This window comes from Otolemur garnettii, unplaced genomic scaffold (genome assembly GCF_000181295.1).
Source record: "Otolemur garnettii isolate 467f Iridium unplaced genomic scaffold, OtoGar3 scaffold00066, whole genome shotgun sequence".
NCBI lineage: Eukaryota > Metazoa > Chordata > Mammalia > Primates > Galagidae > Otolemur > Otolemur garnettii.
Genome location: NW_003852461.1, coordinates 401,274 through 420,229, shown reverse-complemented (window position 1 = coordinate 420,229; position 18,956 = coordinate 401,274). Strand labels below are relative to the sequence as shown.

Genomic DNA, 18,956 nt, shown 5'->3' with positions numbered 1-18,956 from the left:
AAAAAAAAAAAAAAAAAGACACGTAACTCTCCCTTTCATGACAAAGGTTAGGCTTTTCATGCTCCCTGAGGTTTGACTAGGCCCTGGTGGGAACAGCAGTTGAGGACACTGAAGGCCCAGCTCTGCTGTGGTCTTCCCCTCTGTGCTGTGAGGTCCTGCATGCCTTCCCATCCCGCTAGGCCCTGATCTCTACCATTCCATAATTCCAAAGAATTCACAATTTCCAGATTCCTGAACTCTGTATTCTGGCACCTTCTTTCTACCTTGCCTGTGCCCAGCTGGGCTGCTACAGCCAGGATCCCCACTATCTGTGCAATTATATCAGTCAGAGGGAGGCAAGGCCTATAGGAAGGGAGGAGGCTGCCTGGAGGAGGTTGGCCAGAGTGGGACCTCAGGGGTCAGGCAGAATTTAGGGCAGCAGGACCTGGTGGCAGGCTTGCTCACTGAATGAGAATCCAGCAGCCAACCTGCTGTCCATTTAATTGGCATTGCCATAGCAACTAACATAGCCTACCAGGTTCCTGGAGCTGTGCCAGCTCCCAGGAAAGAGTCCCACTCCCCAACCGTAAAGGAAAGATTATAGACAGTAAGTAAAGCCTGGTGAGTTTGGTGTCCAATAGAGTTGGGTTCACTTCCTGTAACCTATGAGACCTCAGGCAAGTGATCTTCCTGAGCCTCAATTTATTCATCTGTAAAATGGTATCGTTTAAGTAATAGTATAGACAAAAAGGGTTGCATTCAGAGGGAAAGGGATATAAGAGCAGGTCTGAATTCTTGTGTTCCCACCCCATGGTCTGTCCCTAGCTGGCTGGGGTTTCTCCCAGCTCTGATTCTCTCTGGGTTCTGTACCTATCAAATATAGCCAGGAATCACGATGGAAAAGCCCAGAACATTTGCCTAATGAAAGTAGCATTTCTAATTATAGCTCACTTGATTGGGAATGGCTTCTGACCCACCTTCAGACATCTGAAGGGAGGGAGAGGATGGTTCAAGGTGAATTACAGTTCTGGGTGCTACTGATGTGGATATGGAGGTTTTTTTTTTTTTTTTCATGCATTTTGGAACCTTTCCACTTGTGAGGGGGACCTTTCTGATTCAGCAGGCTCACCTATTATAGGTCAGGAAATGGAGGCCCAGAGATGTTTCTGATATCACCCAGTAAGTAAGGAATTGCCCCAGCCAGAAGCATTTTTGGCCTGGCCTTGTATAAAGGAGCTTGATATACCCACCTCTGCACAGAGTTAGAGTGAGTATAGGCCAGGCATGGTGGCTCACGCCTATAATCCTAGCACTCTGGGAGGCCAAGGTGGGTAGTTTGCCCTGAGCTTACAGGTTGGAGACCAGCCTGAGCAAGAGCAAGACCCCGTCTCTAAAAAAATACCCGGGCATTGTGGCGGGTGCCTGTAGTCCCAGCTACTTGGGAGGTTGAGGCAAGAGAATCGCTTAAGCCCAAGAGTTTGAGGTTGCTATGAGCTATGATGCCAAGGTGCTCTACCAAGGGTGACATAGTGAGACTCTGTCTTGAAAAGAAAAAAAATAAAAGAGAGAGACATGGGTAGTTCCCACCACTGAGTCTCGGGTATCTTGGAACTAGCAGTCCCCATTTGGAGGTTGTCTGCCTCTAAAATTCACTTGTGTTGACACTGCTCAATCCACAAGCAGCCACCAAGTACTTTCATTCTTTTATTCAACAGACATTTCCCCTTTTGTTAATTTGTGAACTTATCAGTAGGGAGCAGTACCGATGGATTTATTTGAATTTCTGGGGCAGAATTCTCTGGGAATTTATAAGTGCCTTCTGCTACTCCAGGATGGAGTTTTAAGCCCCCTTGCCAACCTTGGAGGAATCCTGCTGTCTGACAGACAGTGAGGTTCTTCGCTTCTGCCTCTCAGAACCTGGGCCACTTGAACAGCATCTGTCATGAAGGGCGAGGTTCTCTGAGAAGGGCTGTAGCATGGCGGACCATGTTGACACCCAGCGTGCATTCCCCAGTAGTGCAACTGGCCCCCTCCACCAGCCAGCCATTCATGAATAAAACAAACACAGGTGTTTTCTGATCCCCTTCTCAGATGAGGGGTGCCAGGATGCAGAGGGGTTAAGTGACTTGGTTGAGGACTCAGTGTTATTAAGTGAAATTTGAACCCAGGTCTGTCTGACCGATGCCCTTTGTCCTATGTCAAGCTGCCTCGGGGCTTTTGGCTCCAAATGGATATCAGATGAGTATCTTATAGATAGCAAAGTCTCAGTGAGCCCCTTCCCTCCAGTGACCCTTTTCCAGCCTAGAGATTCCATGAAGAAAAAGGATCTACCTTGCTTGTGGGCATTGGTTAGGTGCAGTAATATAAGCTGTGGGTTTGGACCTGGGATAGAAGTCCAGCTCTCACCAGAAGACTTTGAACAACTTTCTCTGGGCTTTGCCCTCTTCACCCATAAAATGGAGGTAATCAGTAGGTAAAAATATCACCCACCTCACAGGGAGATGCTGAGCATCAGTATTTAACCAGATCCACTTCCCAGGGCTGTGCAGTTGAGAGGGCTGACCTGGGAACCCTGAGAGCCAGACTCAAGTGCTAGCTTCGGTGAAGAGCCACAGGACAAGAGAGACAGTGAGGTTCTAGGGGTGCTAGGAGTCAGAACACTCAGCATCCAGTAGCCACACATGACCCTAGGCAGGTCCCTTCCCCTCTCTGGGTCTCACTCAGTCTCCCGACACTGCAAGGGATGCTCATCCATGTGACCTCTGAGGCCTCTCATGCCCTGGCATTCCACGAGCCTTGGCTCTTTGGGTGTGGGGGCTGTTATCAGACACTGCTGAATCCTCGAGGGCCTGTAATTAGAGCTGTCTATTTAGGGACACAGCAAATGTCTTATTAATTATAAAGAAAGGAAGCAGACAGATTGTTTAATCATTGTCCTTGCTGAAAGGTTATGCAATTAACTGTATAAATATTCATTAAAAGTTCAAGCGGCTGCCTGCTGCACTGGGGTCTGCAAAACCAGGCTTTTAAGGTGGTGCCTATAGCCAAGGGCCATTTCAGTCACCTGGGCTTTCAGGAGGAGACTTTGGGCTGGTTCTGGGGTGTGGGGTTTGATAGAAAGGGGAGGGTTCTAATTACAGGAACCCAGACTCTGTCTCTTACCTGTTGTCTATGTTTGGGCCAGTACTTGGTTTCTCTAAGCCTCAGTTTCCTCATCTGTAAAATAGAATGCTTACCTGCCAGACTACTGTCCCCCTCCACTCCAGGGGCTAACAGACACGATACTCTTTGTGAATGGTGCCTCTGGAATTTGCACTTACAGCTGGCAGGCCTGCTTACCTGTCCGGGTGAGGGTGAGGGAGTATTTTAGTCCTTCTGGCTGATATTACAAAATACTTTCAATTGAGCAATTTATAAACAACAGAAATTTATTACTCACAGGTCTAGAGACGGGGAAGTCCAAGATCAAGGCACCAGCAGATGCAATGAGGGCCAGTTCCTTATAGATGGCACCTTCTTGCTTTATCCTCACAGTGTTGAAGGGGAAGGAATCCCTCTGGCCTTTCATAAGGGCACTAATCATATTCTTGAGGGCTCCACCCTCATGTCTTAATCACCTCCTCAGACCCCAACTCTTAAAACTATCACATTGGGGATTAAGTTCCAACATAAATTTTGAGGGGATACCAACGTTCAGACCAGGCAGAGTGAAATGGGAAATTTTAAAATACTTGGCATGGAGCAGAATAACCCACAGTAGGTGCTCGGTAAACTCCCCTGGGAGGTGCTGTCTTCTGAGGCCTGCCCTAGGCATAAATGATCACCTTGCCCTTCCATCCCATTGCTCTCTCAGGGGCATGCAAACATGTGGACCACCTCTTTTATGATGGTCAATGTTGACTCGAGTTCTCATACAGAGGAGCATGGCAATCACCTGGGTTTGGGTAGGGAGTTACTATTATGCAGATTCCTGGGCTCTGGCCTCAAAGTCTGAGCTCAGTTGACATGAGCAGGGGCCCAGGAACCTGCACTTCTAATAGTTCCTTCACCCCCTTCATCAGAGGACCCTCTGGGAAATACTGGTAACGGTAATTAGTGCCTCTTATAAAAGGCCAGAGGGATTCCTTCTCTTTCAACATTGTGAGGATAAAGCAAGAAGGTGCCATGTGTCCTTACCATCCTGGAGCTGGTGTCAGCTCCCTGTCTCCTTATGGGGCCTGGAGGAAAGCACTTACCTGAGGTCCTGCACTGTGTTGGTGACAGAGGTGCCCTGCAAGGGCCTCATCTCCCAGTCCTAGTCTCCCTTCACCACCCCACATGATAACCCAGAGGTGGTGTTTTTCAAAGGTCTCTAAGGCCAGACACAGTGGCTCATGCCTATAATACCAGCACTTTGGGAGGCTGAAGTGGGAGAATCACTTGAGACCAGAAGTTTGAGGCTAGCCTGGGCAACATAGGAAGACCCCATTTCTACAAAAATAGTAAAAATGACCCAGGCCTGGGTGGTATGCACCTGTAGTCCTAGATTCTCCAGAGGCTAAGGTGGGAAGATTTCCTGAGCCCAGGAGTTAGAGGTTACCATGAGCTATGATCATGCCACTGCAGTCCAGCCTGGGTGACAGAGTGAGACTCTGTCTCTAATAAAAGGTGTGTTGAGTATCAGCACTTTCCAGAGCTCTACCTCTCGACCTGATAGTTATTTGCAAAGGGAAATGTCTAGAAATGAATCCTATGAATCCTGTCATCTGTGTTTGATGCCAGAGATGGCATAGGCCATGTCACCCTTGGAGGCAGTGGACCACTTGCACTTCACCCCCAATTTTATTTTCTGATCTCAGAACAATTTTCCCCTCTCTTACTTCTATACCTGGGATGAAAGACCACAGGGATGGAGCAAAGGGCACAGGTAAGTTGGGGAGAGGGCCGGTGAATCTTGGATCCCCTGGGAATCCAAGAGATTCCTATGTATGTGAAATGTATTCCTAGGAATAACTTTGGGGACTTCACTTGGTGGGGTGGGGGGGCCTAAGATACTCCCCTAGCAGTAGTTGTTTCTTAACTTAGGCACCAGCCCTCTCCCCAATTTATCTGTGCCCTTTGCTCCATCCCTGTGGTCTTTTATCCCAGCTATAGAAGTAGGAGGGGGGGGAGTTGTTTTGCGATCAGAAAATAAAATTAGGGGTGGAGCACAAGTGGCCCCCTGCCTCCAAGGGTGACATGGCCTATGCCATCTCTGGCATCAAACACAGCTGACTTTGAGTCCCTACACTGTTCTTTACCAGCTGTGTAACTAGAACTCAATGCTCACCACCATGTTGGTACACACAGGCGCAAATACTCATGGAATGAACAAACAAGACTCAGTGCCCTCACCTGTTATTTGTGAATAATAATAACAGGTAACATTTAGCAAGACCTGGGTTATCTGTTCTCGCTGTTTTATAGACATTAACTTAGTTGTCATAAAAATCCTTTGAGACAAATAATGGTATTATCCCCACTTTACTGGCACAGAGGTGAGACTTGTTGGTCAAGGTCACATGGCCAGTGAGTGATGGAGCTAGGACTTGAACTCAGTTAGTCAGGCTCCAGAGCCCGTGTCCTCAACCTCCAAGCTGGGAGGCCAGGGCATAATCTTCTCACCCTGCTGGGTTATTGTGAAAATTAAATGACAGTGTCTAGCGCCATGCCTGGCTCATCATAGAGACCACTGAGATTGGGCCTCCCGCAGGCCTTGGAAGGCAGCAGGAAGCCATCCATGGAGGTCTGAGATGCATCTGTCCCTAACTCTGAGTAGGGTTCTCATTCTTCCAAATTGAGAATCAACCCTGGGGCATCAGGCCCCTGACTGAGTCAGCCTCTGATTGAGGCTGCAGTAATTATAGCTGTGCAGTCCCGCTGGGCCCTGCCATGCAGTGGCTGCTCTCAGCAGCGAGCCCAGCACCATCACTGGGGGATGGGGTTGGAGGGGTGTGGGCTGGAGCTGCTGGAGCCTCAGGGAGCCCTCTAAATTTACAGGTTCAGATCACCAGGTCACTGATCTGGGAATCAAACTGAGGCCCAGAATCTCTCTCACAAAGGCACACACAGCTGGGAAATGGCAAAGTCTTCAGCTAGCAGGGCATGGTGGCTCCACAATGCTGGAGCTTTCAGAGGAGGTTTGGAGGGGAGGGAGGTGCAGCCAGGTGAGACAGGCAGGAGTCAGTGGGTCCAGGAGGGATTTGAGTGCCAGGGACCAGGGAGCCATGAAAGACTGTTGATCAGGAGTCATATTTAGAATTTGGAAAGTCCTAGGGAAGAGTTGGGCTTCTCAAAATGAAGGAACTGAGACATGAAGGGAGAGGGCCCTGATGGCCTCCTAGGCCCTCAGGCCGGCAGGATGGAACCGGGTGGTAGGACTGGTTGGCACCATGCCGTGTGTGTCCCTTGGCTAAGCGGTGCATGGATGTCTGTTTCCACAGCCAAGCAGGTGTGTCCTGCAGAGAAGCTGAGTTGTGGACCCACCAGCCACAAGTGTGTGCCTGCCTCATGGCGCTGCGACGGGGAGAAGGACTGTGAGGGCGGAGCGGATGAGGCCGGCTGCGCTACCTGTGAGTCCGGGGTCAGAGCCCCAGCGTCTGCCAAGCCTCAGAGGGTGGCAGCCACTTCTGGGGAAGGGTCTAGTTCTCTGAGAAGCTCGGTAGCCAGGGAGGAAAGGATAATGACAGGGATATGAGCGATGGCCAGTCGCTTTGGAGACATTTTTTTTCTTCATCCTCACAACCAACTCATGAGGAGCCATTATCATCACCATGTCATAGATGAGGAAACTGAGGCTCAGATAAGGGAGGACAAGTGCCCAAGGCTGAGTGATGCAACTGAGATTCAAATCCAGGTCTGGACAGCAAAGCCCGGGAGCTTTTTCTACGCCTGACATCTGCTCATTCATCCCACAAAGCTACCTATCTCCGAGCAAGGGAGGGGGAACTAGGGAGGGGGCTGAATTGAGAAATCGTAGCGACCTGAGCCAGGGCACTGGCAGTGCTGGGGGACAGACAGATTCCTGACGTGTGATAGACGACTGTGGCTGAAATCTCAGATTCAAGCCCAGTTGTCACAGGGTGGGGAAGACATGCTTAGCAACCTCGGCAGGGACAGATGGAAGTGGTCACTGGGACAGTTCCACATCACTGAGCTTCAAACACAGGATTATTTCCTTCCCAGAGAGTGGGCCAGCAGGGCCTGGGCCAGTGAGGAGCATGACCCCACCTCACTTGTTTCAATTCGATGGGTACCTACTGTGTGCCAGGCCTGGAGCCAGGTTCTGAAAGGGCTAACAAGGTGAATTCTATATAGTCTTCCCTCTGGGTATGCATGATCAACAGGGCAGACAGACTGGCTGTCACTAGCAGGCCATGAGGCTGGGCTGAGATATGGGCGGTCACTCAGGAGGGTTTTTGCCAGGCACTTGCCATCTCACTGCTGCTCACCCCCACTCCCATCCACCAGCGTCTATATTTGCATCCTATCCATCCTTCCTGGCCCGGGGGAATTGCCATCTCCTCCAGGGGCTTCTGAGTCATAGCACTCCAAGATTCTAAGTCTGGAGTTTGGATGTATCTGAAGCAGGAAGCATTTGGGGGTGGGGGGAGATGCTGGCTGAGACGAGCATCAAAGCCCCAGTGATGGCGTTGGCATCTTTCTTCGGCTGCAGTAATTTAACTGAGACTCATCGGCCAAGGAGAGTCCTGTTCCCTCCTTTCTCTGCTGCCCCCCAGGTCAGAGGATTCCTCCAATATGAAGCCTACTACTGCAAGGGGCGGGTGCATCTCTAACTAGGGCATGGTGGGACAGGAACATTTCCCCTTAATTACGGGGATCAGAGATATTAGGAGATCATGTTAAGCTTTTCTGCTGCAGCTCCCACCCGCCTGGGCAGAGAAATGAGACTCCTCCCTTCCCATCTCTCAGAGCTTCTCCCATTTGCAAGTGCTGGGGACAGAGTCTCTGGGCCTAGGCTGGCCTGAGAAGGTGGATCTTAAAGTTATTGTCAGCTTTAAAACCCCAGAGAAAACTCTGTGTTAAGCACTTTCTCTCAGAGCGGTCAGAACACAGCGGGTCCTCCCTGCTGGACACATAGGAGCCGGCTCTGCACAGGCAGGAGGGGCTGCTCTAAGCCAGTAGCATACTCTGAGGAGCGACAGAGGCCCAGAAGGGGAACCGACACCATCAGAAACGTGGCACAGCTGTCAGAAATACATGATGTGTACTCCCTGTGTTATAAAACTGAAGACATCACTCTATTTTATGTCTACTAACAATGAGAACTGACATTTTTCCATCAGAAAATAGAAACACAGACTATGGGCTCCCCCAGGTGGAAAGAGAAGGTGCTGCCACCTGCTTGTTACCTGTGGCCACAGCCACAGCACCCGTGCCTACCTGGCCCCCAGGCCTGTTTTTGGCCTGTATGTGAGGACACAAAGGAGGGAAGGGGGTGAGGAGGTCGCTGCCCTGAAAGGAACTTACACTCCAGGAAGGGAGGAAAAAACCGTAATACTGAGAGGAGGAGTCAGAGTAAGAAGGAAATACCCCAAACCCAGTTCTGATTCTCTTATCTCCATCAACAGTGTGACCCTGGGCATGTTGCTCCCCTCTCTGGGCCTCAGTTTTCCCATCTGTAAACTGGCAGTTGGGTTGGCTGCTCTCTAAGGTGCTGTCTGCCTCTGGGCTCAAACCAGCCTATCAGGGAGAAGCCTAACGGCCCAAGCAGGGCCAAGACCTATACCCTTTTTTTCTTTTAATTATTTCAGATTAATTTGAGGGTTCAAAGAATTAGGTTACAGGGTTTGCATTTTTTAGGTGAAGTCCCCCTTATAATTGTGTCAGGGCCTCCAAGAGGGGTCCCCTAACATTGTGCCCATTAAGTGGGAACACAGCCATTCTCTTCCTTCCTCCCCTCCCCCTCCCCCCTTATTCCCCTGGCCCCCAACTTGAATTGAGCTTTTCTTAGATCGTCTACTGGCTTCATATTAGTATTAAGTACCTTGGATTCTTGCTCCTCCATTCTTGTGATACTTTACTAAGAAGAATGTGTTTCAACTCCATCCAGGGACCTATACCCTTAATCACTGCGCATCCCATGATTACACCTCACAGCTGGACCAGTCCAGTACCGTCCACTCCATACCCATTCACTGCAGGGAGCTCTGTGCCAGACCCTCAGGACAAAGGAGGGTTGTCCCAAGACCGTTGTGGTCATGGGACAGATGGAGAAGGATATGAAGCGTGGACACCTGAGCAGGCTGTGAAGCGCAGATAGAGAGGACAGAGGGAGATTTCCTAAGCAAGGGAGCACTAAGTATGTTATGGAGGAGGCTGAATTTGGGTCCCTGCAGACTGTAAAGGTGGTGGTGTGCGTGGAGGGGGTTTCCAGCAGGTGGGGCGCCTTGTGCATGGGCCCAGAGGGGGGACCTGCATCCTGGGCCCAGCAAATGGCCTAGTGTGGCTTTGGCCTGGGTATGTTCCCGAGTGAGGTGACATAGTCAGTGACACCCCAGGCCAGGGGCCGTAGGCCGAGCAGTGCAGGTTATGCTGTGTACAGCTATGCTATAAGGAGACAACCCCAGACCCTGTGCCCTGGGAAGGGTCAGTGTCCTGTTAAAGAACATTTCTTGGGAACATGACAGGTCGGTCAACACAGGCAGCACTCCGTTGCTTTACAGTCCCCTCCGCGCCCAAGGTGCGGCCGCAGCAGGCCAGGAATTCTCATTTCCCAGGGAGGCCCAGGCAGGGCCAGTCTTCCCCAGCATGCGGTGCTGGGGCCCCCTTTACTGTGCCGGCCTGCGCGCCCACCTTTCAAGCCCCCCAGAGGGACTGGTCCTGGCCCATAGTGAGGGTCTGAGCTCCCGCAAGCAGGACCACGGGGCCCCAGGTTGGCAGAGGCTGGGAGGCCGGCGGGCCGACCGGCTCTCTGTCCCGCGCAGTGTGCGCCCCGCACGAGTTCCAGTGCAGCAACCGCTCGTGCCTGGCCGCCGTGTTCGTGTGCGACGGCGACGACGACTGTGGCGACGGCAGCGACGAGCGCGGCTGTGCCGACCCGGCCTGCGGGCCCCGAGAGTTCCGCTGCGGCGGCGACGCGGGCGCCTGCATCCCGGAGCGCTGGGTCTGCGACCGCCAGTTCGACTGCGAGGACCGCTCGGACGAGGCGGCCGAGCTCTGTGGCCGCGCCGGCCCAGGGGCCACGTCCGCGCCTGCGGCCTGCGCCGCCGCCGCCCAGTTCGCCTGCCGCAGCGGCGAGTGCGTGCACCTGGGCTGGCGCTGCGACGGCGACCGCGACTGCAAGGACAAGTCGGACGAGGCCGACTGCCGTAAGCCCCCTCCATATCGCCCAGTCCCTTCCAGGGATTGCAGGTCCGGCTACCTGACGGCCAGGTGCAGGCTTCCTTTCCTCACCTTGCCCTGAATGTATTACCCTGATTGACTGCGGAGGAGACGAGGTAGGGAGACGTGAAGTGACTCATTTGAGATCACGTGGCTGACAAATGCTAGATCAGGTCTAACTCCAGAAACCACACCTCTCCACTGGTACCTGTGTCTCTGCCATGACGCCCTCCCGGCCATTCTTCCCTGTTGCGGGCAGTCACCCCTGGTTCCTCTGCCCGCGCCCCTACACTTGGGAATTCCTCCCCAGTTCCCCACCAGCTGCACCTGCTCATCTTTCCAGGCCTGGCCCGGGTTCCTCTGACCTTCCCAGCTGGGTTGGGCCCCTCTGCCCGGTTCCCAAACGTCGCTGAGCTGCCCTCTCTTACACCATGTCTCACACTGTGATGTCCCCCTCTGTGTATTCCCCAGTCCCCCTTTGCACTCTGAGCTCCTAAGATGAGGCTGCCCTTAGTGGTCTCTGGATTCCCTATCCCCAAGCCCCAGCACAGTGCCTGGCTCAGGAGGGGTTTGCTGAGTGGATGAAGTCATTGTAACAAGCACTAAGACTCCAAAGAAGGCCATGTGTCTGTTCTGGAGGAGTGAGCTGGACAAGAAGCCATAGAGAGGGGAAAAGGAGACCTGGGTTTAGTCTTATCTCTGTCAGGCAGAGTGCTGTGTGACCCTGGGCAAGGCCTTCTCCCTCTCTGAGCTTCAGTCTCCCATCTGTACTCTGGAGGTACTTTGGCCAGGTCTCCTAAGCTCAGCCATTGGTTCTGAATATGGCGTAGGGGTAGGGGGAAGGGGAGGAGGAGAGCTGTGCTCTACCGCATTGACCCTGACCCTCTTCCCTTGCCCTCTCCCGGCAGCACTGGGTACCTGCCATGGGGATGAGTTCCAGTGTGGGGATGGGACTTGTGTCCTTGCAATCAAGCGCTGCAACCAGGAACAGGACTGTCCAGACGGGAGTGATGAAGCTGGCTGCCTACAGGGTGCGTGTGGTCAGAGCACAGGGGCAGCGTCCTCCGTGAGGGAAAGCTCTGAGTGCTCTCCTGCCTCTGGAGAGAATAGAGTTGGGTGAAGTCTCCCCTTGGTCCCTGAAATGCATTTTCCTTCAGAGCACCATAAGCCCCTAAATCACCTGGCTCCCCTTCTATGGGGTCCTACTGACACCAGAACTAGATGTTTAAGGACTTTGCAAAGCTGAACGAGGCCTAGGGGGACAGGAAAGGGCACTGTAAGAAGTCCAGTCCCCCACTGTTTGTTCAGGTGCAAGCCTCTGAGTGGCTTCTTGCCTCAGCCTCCCTTGTAGCTGAGACTATAGGCTTCTGCCACAACACCCAGCTATTTATTTATTTTTTTTAGCAGGCCTGGGCCAGGTTCGAACCCACCAGCCCCAGAGCATGTGGCCAGCGCCCTAACCACTGAACTACAGGCGTCCAGCCCTCTGAGTGGCTTTTCTCACTAATTCCCAACTGGAGCAGAGTCTGAGTCCTATTCCCTAAAGAGCCCCTTTAATTCTCAGATGGCTCTTGTGGTTACCACGTGCTCTCTGCAGGAGCAAGGATTCAAATCACTGGTCATCTGAGGGAATGGATAGCAGGTTGAGCAGTGAGGCAGCCTCCCGTATTTAGGATCCATGAGGCAAAAGTCCTCCCTCAGGAGATGGTCAGTCCAACCTCCAAGGTCCCTCCCAGGGCATTACTACTGCCAGATCAGGGTCAGACCGCCCATGGCCCAGCTAGGTGAGGCCTGGATCTCATCCTGTGAGCAGAGCTTCCACAGCCCTGGATTTGGCTGTCAGTCCTGGGCCACCCTCTAGGGACCTGTGAAGGCTAGTGCAGAAACTCTGCTCACATCCTGTGGGCCGTGGCCCAGCCCAGCCCTTCCCATCCAAGGCCTCACAGGCACTGTCCACTGTCTGTCCGGCCCAACAGAGTCAACTTGTGAGGGTCCCCGCAAATTTCAGTGTAAGAGTGGCGAGTGCGTGGACGGCGGCAAAGTGTGTGACGCTCAGAAGGACTGCCGGGACTGGTCAGATGAGCTCCTGAAAGAGTGTGGTACGGTACCTGTCTGCTCAACCGCTGGCTAAACTTCCTGTCATGCCCTGTCCCAGCATCCGGGCTCAAGGCCCCCAAGTGCCCCTCTGTTCTGACACTTTCTACTCTGACCCTCTCTCTGGACTCCTGAGCTGACCTGACCTGACCTGTGGCTTTAGATGGGGCCTTTGCCCCTGAGGCCTCTTGTTCTGCATCTCTGTGAAGTTCTAAAGGCCTTTCCTTTCCAGCCCCATGCTGAGAAATGACACTTCCTCTCACAAACTTGGCCTCTGCTCCTCATTCCCTTCATTTTCAGACCTCTGAGTGTGTGTTCTCTGGAACTTTCTTGCTTCCTTGGTATTGCTGCCCTGCTAACCTAGCCAGGGTCCTGGCCTCTGAGGAGGCCCTGCACAGAGAGATGGGGAACAGCAGGCAGGCAGCCAAGTGAGGCACACCCCAGGGCCAGAGCGGGCGGGACCCAGCAGCAGGAGGTGGCACCATCCTTAGCCCCCAGGAGCTCAGGCTTGCTGAGACCAGACTGTAGACTGCTCTAGAGAGAGAAACAGAATGAAGCAGCTGCCCTGACGGCTAGAGCTGGTGCTGCCAGGCTAGAAAGAACAGAGGCTGTAAGTGGGGTGGGCATTCCAGAGAATCCGCAGGACACCCAGTATGGACTTTAGGACTCAGTGGGTCATTTCATTACTGCTCCCAGAAGGTCAGGGCTAGAGGAAGATTTAGCCAGAGAGGACAGAGCCTATGTCGGCCTCTCTCTCATCCACCTCCTGGCAGACTGTTGTCTCCAGCACCTCCCATCCTGGTACCGAGAGGAGCTTCATTCTCTGGAGCTTCCCAGGAATAGCATATTTCCTCCCCTTTCAAAGATTCAAAAGAAAAAAAAACTAATCATGAAAGGAAGTGGAGCTGCGTGGAGGTCATTTAGCCAACACCTGAGCAGGCAGGAGGCTGATGCTCCCTGCCCCCAGGCCCTGCCCAGAGAAGCCCCAGAAGAAGGAACGTATATGGAAGGGGGACAGGGAAACAGGAGCCACTGAGCTTAGCCTCTTCACGCACCCAGATTTGGAGTCAGCCAGGGCCTACTAACCTACTAAACTCTCTCTTCTCTCTCACCTTTGCACGACACACCAAAGAGAAGTATGTACGCATGTGTTTGTGTCTGTGTGTGTCCTTCCTGTTCCCGTGTCAGTGAGAGGCCAGTGTCTATATCCACGTCTGTGACTAAGGCAGGGGAATTGCATTTGTGCCTCTCTGCATGTGGTCTGCGTGAATGTTTCCGTGGAGTCCGTGGGCCTGTCTGTGTCTCTGTGCACATAAGCTGGTGTGTGCGTGCATGCAGATGTGTGCATGCAGTGTGTGTGTGCAGGTGTGTGCATGCAGTGTGTGTGTGCAGGTGTATGCATGCAGATGTGCACAGGCTGGAGAAAGTGATCCTGCTCCTTCCTTCCATGGAAGGAAGCCTCAAATGCTGCTCAGGCCTCTCTGGGGCACTTTACCCCCCGTCTCTCCCAGGTCCCCAGAAAAATCACCTCCATTTGGATTATATAGAATTAGGAAAGACCTGAGTTTCCCTTCAGGCATTCTAGGGAAGGACTGACAGGGATAGACAGGTCCAGACCTGCTATCCTTTCTCTTCCCTGACCCTGTCCTCCTCACCCCTGGAGGATTCACGCCTCCGTCCAGAAGCCGGAGTCACTTTGAGCTGTCCCCTTTTCCCTTTCAGAGCCATCCTACACATGCCACTCCATCAAGTGCTCAGTAAATAGATTGTTGAGTTGCTGCCACCTGCAAAAGGAGAGGAAGGAAGTGAGTGGATACGGGATTGAGGCAGTGAGTGAGTGGGAGGAGAAAAGGAGGGACAGAGCTCAGAAGTAGTAGAGAATTCAGGGAGGGCTTGGAGGACAGAAAGCTTCCTGGAGGTGGCGCCCCCCCAGACCTCCAAAGCTACTGTGGCTCAGCCCACCGCTAGGGCTGGACCTGGCTGAGTCATCCCCAGGTCCTCCAGTCATCAGGTTGCTATGGTCTTGTTCTTTCAGTTCTGCCAACATTCCTGGGAAACAGGAGGCGGCCCAGGGGTAAAGGGGACATTCCCTAAGCATGGCTCAGGCTGGAGGTGGGGACACTCCTTATCTGTGCATGGCCTGGGGTGGGCACCTCGGACCAGCTGTATGCATGGCCATGGCTGGCTCAGCTCAGCTCTGCTTGGCTTGGGTAAAGTGGCAGTGCATGGGCCTGGTGGGCACAGGGGCATGGCACCTTTCCTTGGCTTGTGGAATTGACCTATGATTCTAAAGCTCAGGAGATGCTCTGAGAACATCGGTCCTGGGCTCCCTGACCACCCCCTAGGACCTTGCCAGAAGGTAGGGAGAGAGGGGAAGATGAGGGGACCAGAACCAGATGACCTCCTGGCCTCCCTTTATCCCTTGCAGCAGTTGGTAATCCTGGGACCAGCCTCCATGACAAAATGGAGGAACATAGGCAGATGCTGAGAGGAGAGGAGTTGAAAAAAAATCCACTGTATTAGCTCTGAGTAGCAACAGCTCTGGGTAAAGAAAGTCTTGAACAACCACAAGCATAGCAGGGGGCATACTGTGTTGTTCAGACGCCTTCTGGGTGTCAGATTAGCTCTGGGGGCCCGTCCAAGTGAGGAGCAAGACAAATGGAGTGTGTCCAGAGAAAGTCACCTGAATGTCAGGAGACCAGAAGCAGCACTTCTGGAGGTTCTGAAGGAGTCTCTGCAGCCTGGCCGGCCCCACCCCCAAGAGCTGGGAGCGGGCAGATCTGTGACAAGGAACTGCAGAACGGGGAGTGGTGTTTCCCGATGGAGCCAGCTGCCCTAGGAGGGAAGTGGGCTCCCTGAGGGCATCAGAAAGGATTCTGGAAGTATCCTGAGGGTTGGACATGAGGCAAGCAGGCCCCTTCAACTCTGAGGTCACAGGAAGGAGGAGCTGTAAGAAACACGTTTGTGAAAGGAAATGCCTTTGGCCACTGGGAAGGCTTAGCTGCCTCCAGCCCGGGGAAGCACAGAGCCCTGGCTTCAGGTCCTGGGGGGCCAAGGATCTGAGTTCTGGTTCCATTCCGTCCCTGAGCAAGGACCTGCCCTCTCTGCGCTTCCTCTTGCCCAGACACCTGGGTCATGAGGCTGAGGTCGCCTGGCTCTGTGGAAGTCCCGCTGCCCTGAGGCTCTGCTTCTGCTCTGGGCCCTGCCCCTGCCCCATCCCCTCCCTTGCCAGACTCCTGGACCCTCAGGAACCTATGTCCCTTCCCAGGGCTGAACGAATGTCTGCACAACAATGGCGGCTGTTCCCACATCTGCACAGATCTCAAGATGGGCTTTGAGTGCACATGCCCAACGGGCTTCCGGCTTCTGGACGAGAAGACCTGTGGCGGTGAGACCTTCCCCTACACCCTCAAGCAGAGGGCTGATCCTCTTGCCAGTTCTGACCCTTGCTCCTCCCCACAGACATTGACGAGTGTGAGGATCCAGATGCCTGCAGCCAGATCTGTGTCAATTACAAGGGCTACTTTAAGTGCGAGTGCCACCCCGGCTATGAGATGGACATACTGACCAAGAACTGCAAGGCTGTTGGTATGGATACCCTAAGGGGAAGTGGACAGCTGTGAAGGGGGTGCAGGAAGCAGTGCTTTCCACACATGTGAGGAGTAGATGGGCACATGTGTGTGCACATAGAAAGTAGGCTGCACACATGGTGCACTGTGCCAACAACGCAGAGCACGCTGACGCCCACACACACGCTGTGTAGGGCCACTCAGTACCCACAGAGGCTGCACACACACAACAGAACGTGGGCATGCAAATTGTGCACACAACATCAGCAGCCCACGCCTGTGCAGGCCCGCACATCAATCAGTCCCCAAAATGAAATTAATCCATTTTATTCCATTGTTTGTATTGAACACCTAAGATCATTGTAGGCACTGGGGACTCAGCAGTAAGCAAAACACACAAATCCCATCTGCCGTCGTGGGACTTCTATTTTAATGGGTGGGACAGACAAGAAATCAGAAAAATAAATAAAATACAGTGAATGGCAAATGGTGAGAAGGCCTAAGGAGAGATATCAAGTAGAGAATGGGACTGGGGAAGTCCTGGAGGGCTATGGGTCATAGAACAGCCAGGGAAGTCCTTGCTGAGAAGGTGGCATTTGAGTGCAGAAGCCTTGATGCATTCCTGGATGTTCAAGGAACAGCATGGAAGTCTGCGCAGTTGGAGCAAGACTATGAGGAGATGAAGTCCGGGAGGTGACTCGGGCCAGATCCCAAAGGGTCTTCTAGACCATTGGCAGAGCTGATCTTGGATTTCAGTCTAAACTGGGGGAAGCCACGGAGGGTTTTGAATAGGGTGTGAACATGGCGTGACATTTTAACAGGCTCCCTCTGATGACAGTATTGCAAACAGACTGTAGATCAATGTTTTTCAACCTTTTCTATTTCATGGCACACTTGAACCTATGGTTAAACTTCTGTGGCATACAATTATGTTTATCAAAAAAAAGGTAAAAACCAGAATATATTTACTATGCCTTGAACTTCTTTTGAAAATAATTTAACTAATGATCTTTAAATTTTTTCATGGAGGGACAGGATGCAGCGGCTCATGCCTGGAATCCCAGCACTGTGGGAGACCAAGGCGGGCAGATTGCCTAAGTTCATGAGTTGGAGACCAGCCTGAGCTAGAGTGAGACCAGTCTCTAAAAAATAGTTGGACATTGTTGTAGGCACCTGTAATCCCAGCTACTCAGGAGGCTGACACAAGAGAATCACTTGAGCTCAAGAGTCTGAGGTTGCTGTGAGCTATGACAGTACAGTACTCTACCAGGGGCGACAAAGTGAGACTCTGTCTCCAAAAAAAGAAAAATAAAATAAAATAAATATTTTTTGTCACAGCGCATTGGTTGAAAATCACTGCTGTAGAGGGCAAGGATAGAAACAGGGGAACCACGGAGAGGTGACTGTAGAAGCGGGTGGACCAGGGTGTGTACCGGGGAACAGTGGGAAGTGGGCAGACTGCAGATAACTGTGAGGGCCAGCTAGCAGGGTTTCCCTCTGAATTGGACATGGGATAGGAGAGGAAAAAAAGGTGTCAGAGATGACTTCAAGGCTTTTGGCCAAGCAACTGAAAAAATAGAATTTCTATTTATGGACCTGAGAAAGATGGTGAGGCTGCTTGGACGTATTTAGCTTAAGAAAACTGTTTAGATGTCCAAGCAGAGATATTGAGTAGGCAGCTTGGCTATTTGAGTCTGGAGTTCATGGGAACAAATACTGTATGCAACATACAGACCATAACAGCACAGCAGCCACAGTGCTTGGCACGTACCCCATAAACCCCAAAGCCTACCGCTCAAACTGTACAACATACAAGACATCGATTAGCATAGCACATGTAATCTGTACCCTCTTCTGACCCCCTCATAGGACACATGTGGTATGTGACACAGATTATATACATGCAGTGAAGATGACTCTGCATGCATACACAAACTCACACACTAAGATCTAACTTGTAATTATACAAAATCTCAGACCATAGGCACGCGTGGTCACTGTCTCAGACTAAAATCACTTTAACATGCCCCTCAAACCTACCTCCTGCCTTTAAGGAAGTGAAGTGTCTTTGCTCTCATTTTGTGGTGAAAAAGTCACGCAGTTTGTCAGTGGCAGAGCTTGTCCTAGAACCCACCTCTTTGCCCCTTCCTGTACTCTGAGCCTATTTGCTGTGATATTTGTACCAGACCCTCCCTCATCCCACCCAGCTTTGAAACAGTCTCCATCATTACATACAGATCCACACCCGGCCCCAGGCCCTACATGGCTTTGTGCTGGTCCTCCCCTTGTCTCCAGAGGATATATTAGCCTGGCACAGATGCACTGTGACAGGGACGAGGTAGCCAGTAGAGGTGTCTGCTGGAAAACAGAGAGGGAGCAGGCACAGGCAGCTTCGTGGGCAAGTGCTGCTCGGAGCTGCCAGAGAGTGGCCCCATACATCTAAAACAGCCTGGAGCTGGTACGAGGCCTTCATAGGCCCCTGGGACAGCAAGCTTCCATGTGGAGTATCTGTACCACTGATGATCTTCTTAAGATGTAATCCTGAGTCTAAAACTGGGTTTTGTGTTTACGTGGCCAATCTGTGTCATATATCATACATGTCCCGTCTCTGTGGTTGACTCAGGTGGGAAGAACAAACTCTTAGCTCAGCTCACAGAACCTTCATGCTTGGCCCCTGCCAGTCTCTGCAGCTTCACCTCCTGCTGTGTCCCCAAACTCTCTGCATAAACTGCAGATTCCTAGCAACCTCCCTGAGGAGTTCCTCCCTCCGGTCTCAGCCCTGCTGTCTGCCCGCCACACTGGCTGTCTTTCTAAGATGGGTATTTGCTCAGTGAATCCTTGAACTATGGTAGTGGGGTCCCCAGCAGAGAAGGTGGTAGTTGCTGGAAGGAAATGCTTGTTAGGTGGGAGGGGCAGTTTAAGCCACGGCCCTGAGGCTGGGTGATGACAATC

The 18,956-nt window shown here is 52.4% G+C and overlaps 1 protein-coding gene across 2 annotated transcripts in view; it reads left to right on the top strand.

Moving 5' to 3' along the window:
* The window catches only part of LRP8 (LDL receptor related protein 8), a 79,009-nt gene that overhangs the window by 38,581 nt on the left and 21,472 nt on the right, over window positions 1-18,956 (top strand). For both annotated transcript variants that reach the window (XM_023515105.1, XM_012807192.1), the window contains exons 4-8: window positions 6,441-6,569; window positions 9,945-10,328; window positions 11,250-11,372; window positions 15,704-15,823; window positions 15,898-16,023. In XM_023515105.1, the coding sequence (XP_023370873.1) occupies window positions 6,441-6,569; window positions 9,945-10,328; window positions 11,250-11,372; window positions 15,704-15,823; window positions 15,898-16,023 (882 nt within the window). The remainder of the gene's footprint in view (window positions 1-6,440; window positions 6,570-9,944; window positions 10,329-11,249; window positions 11,373-15,703; window positions 15,824-15,897; window positions 16,024-18,956) is intronic.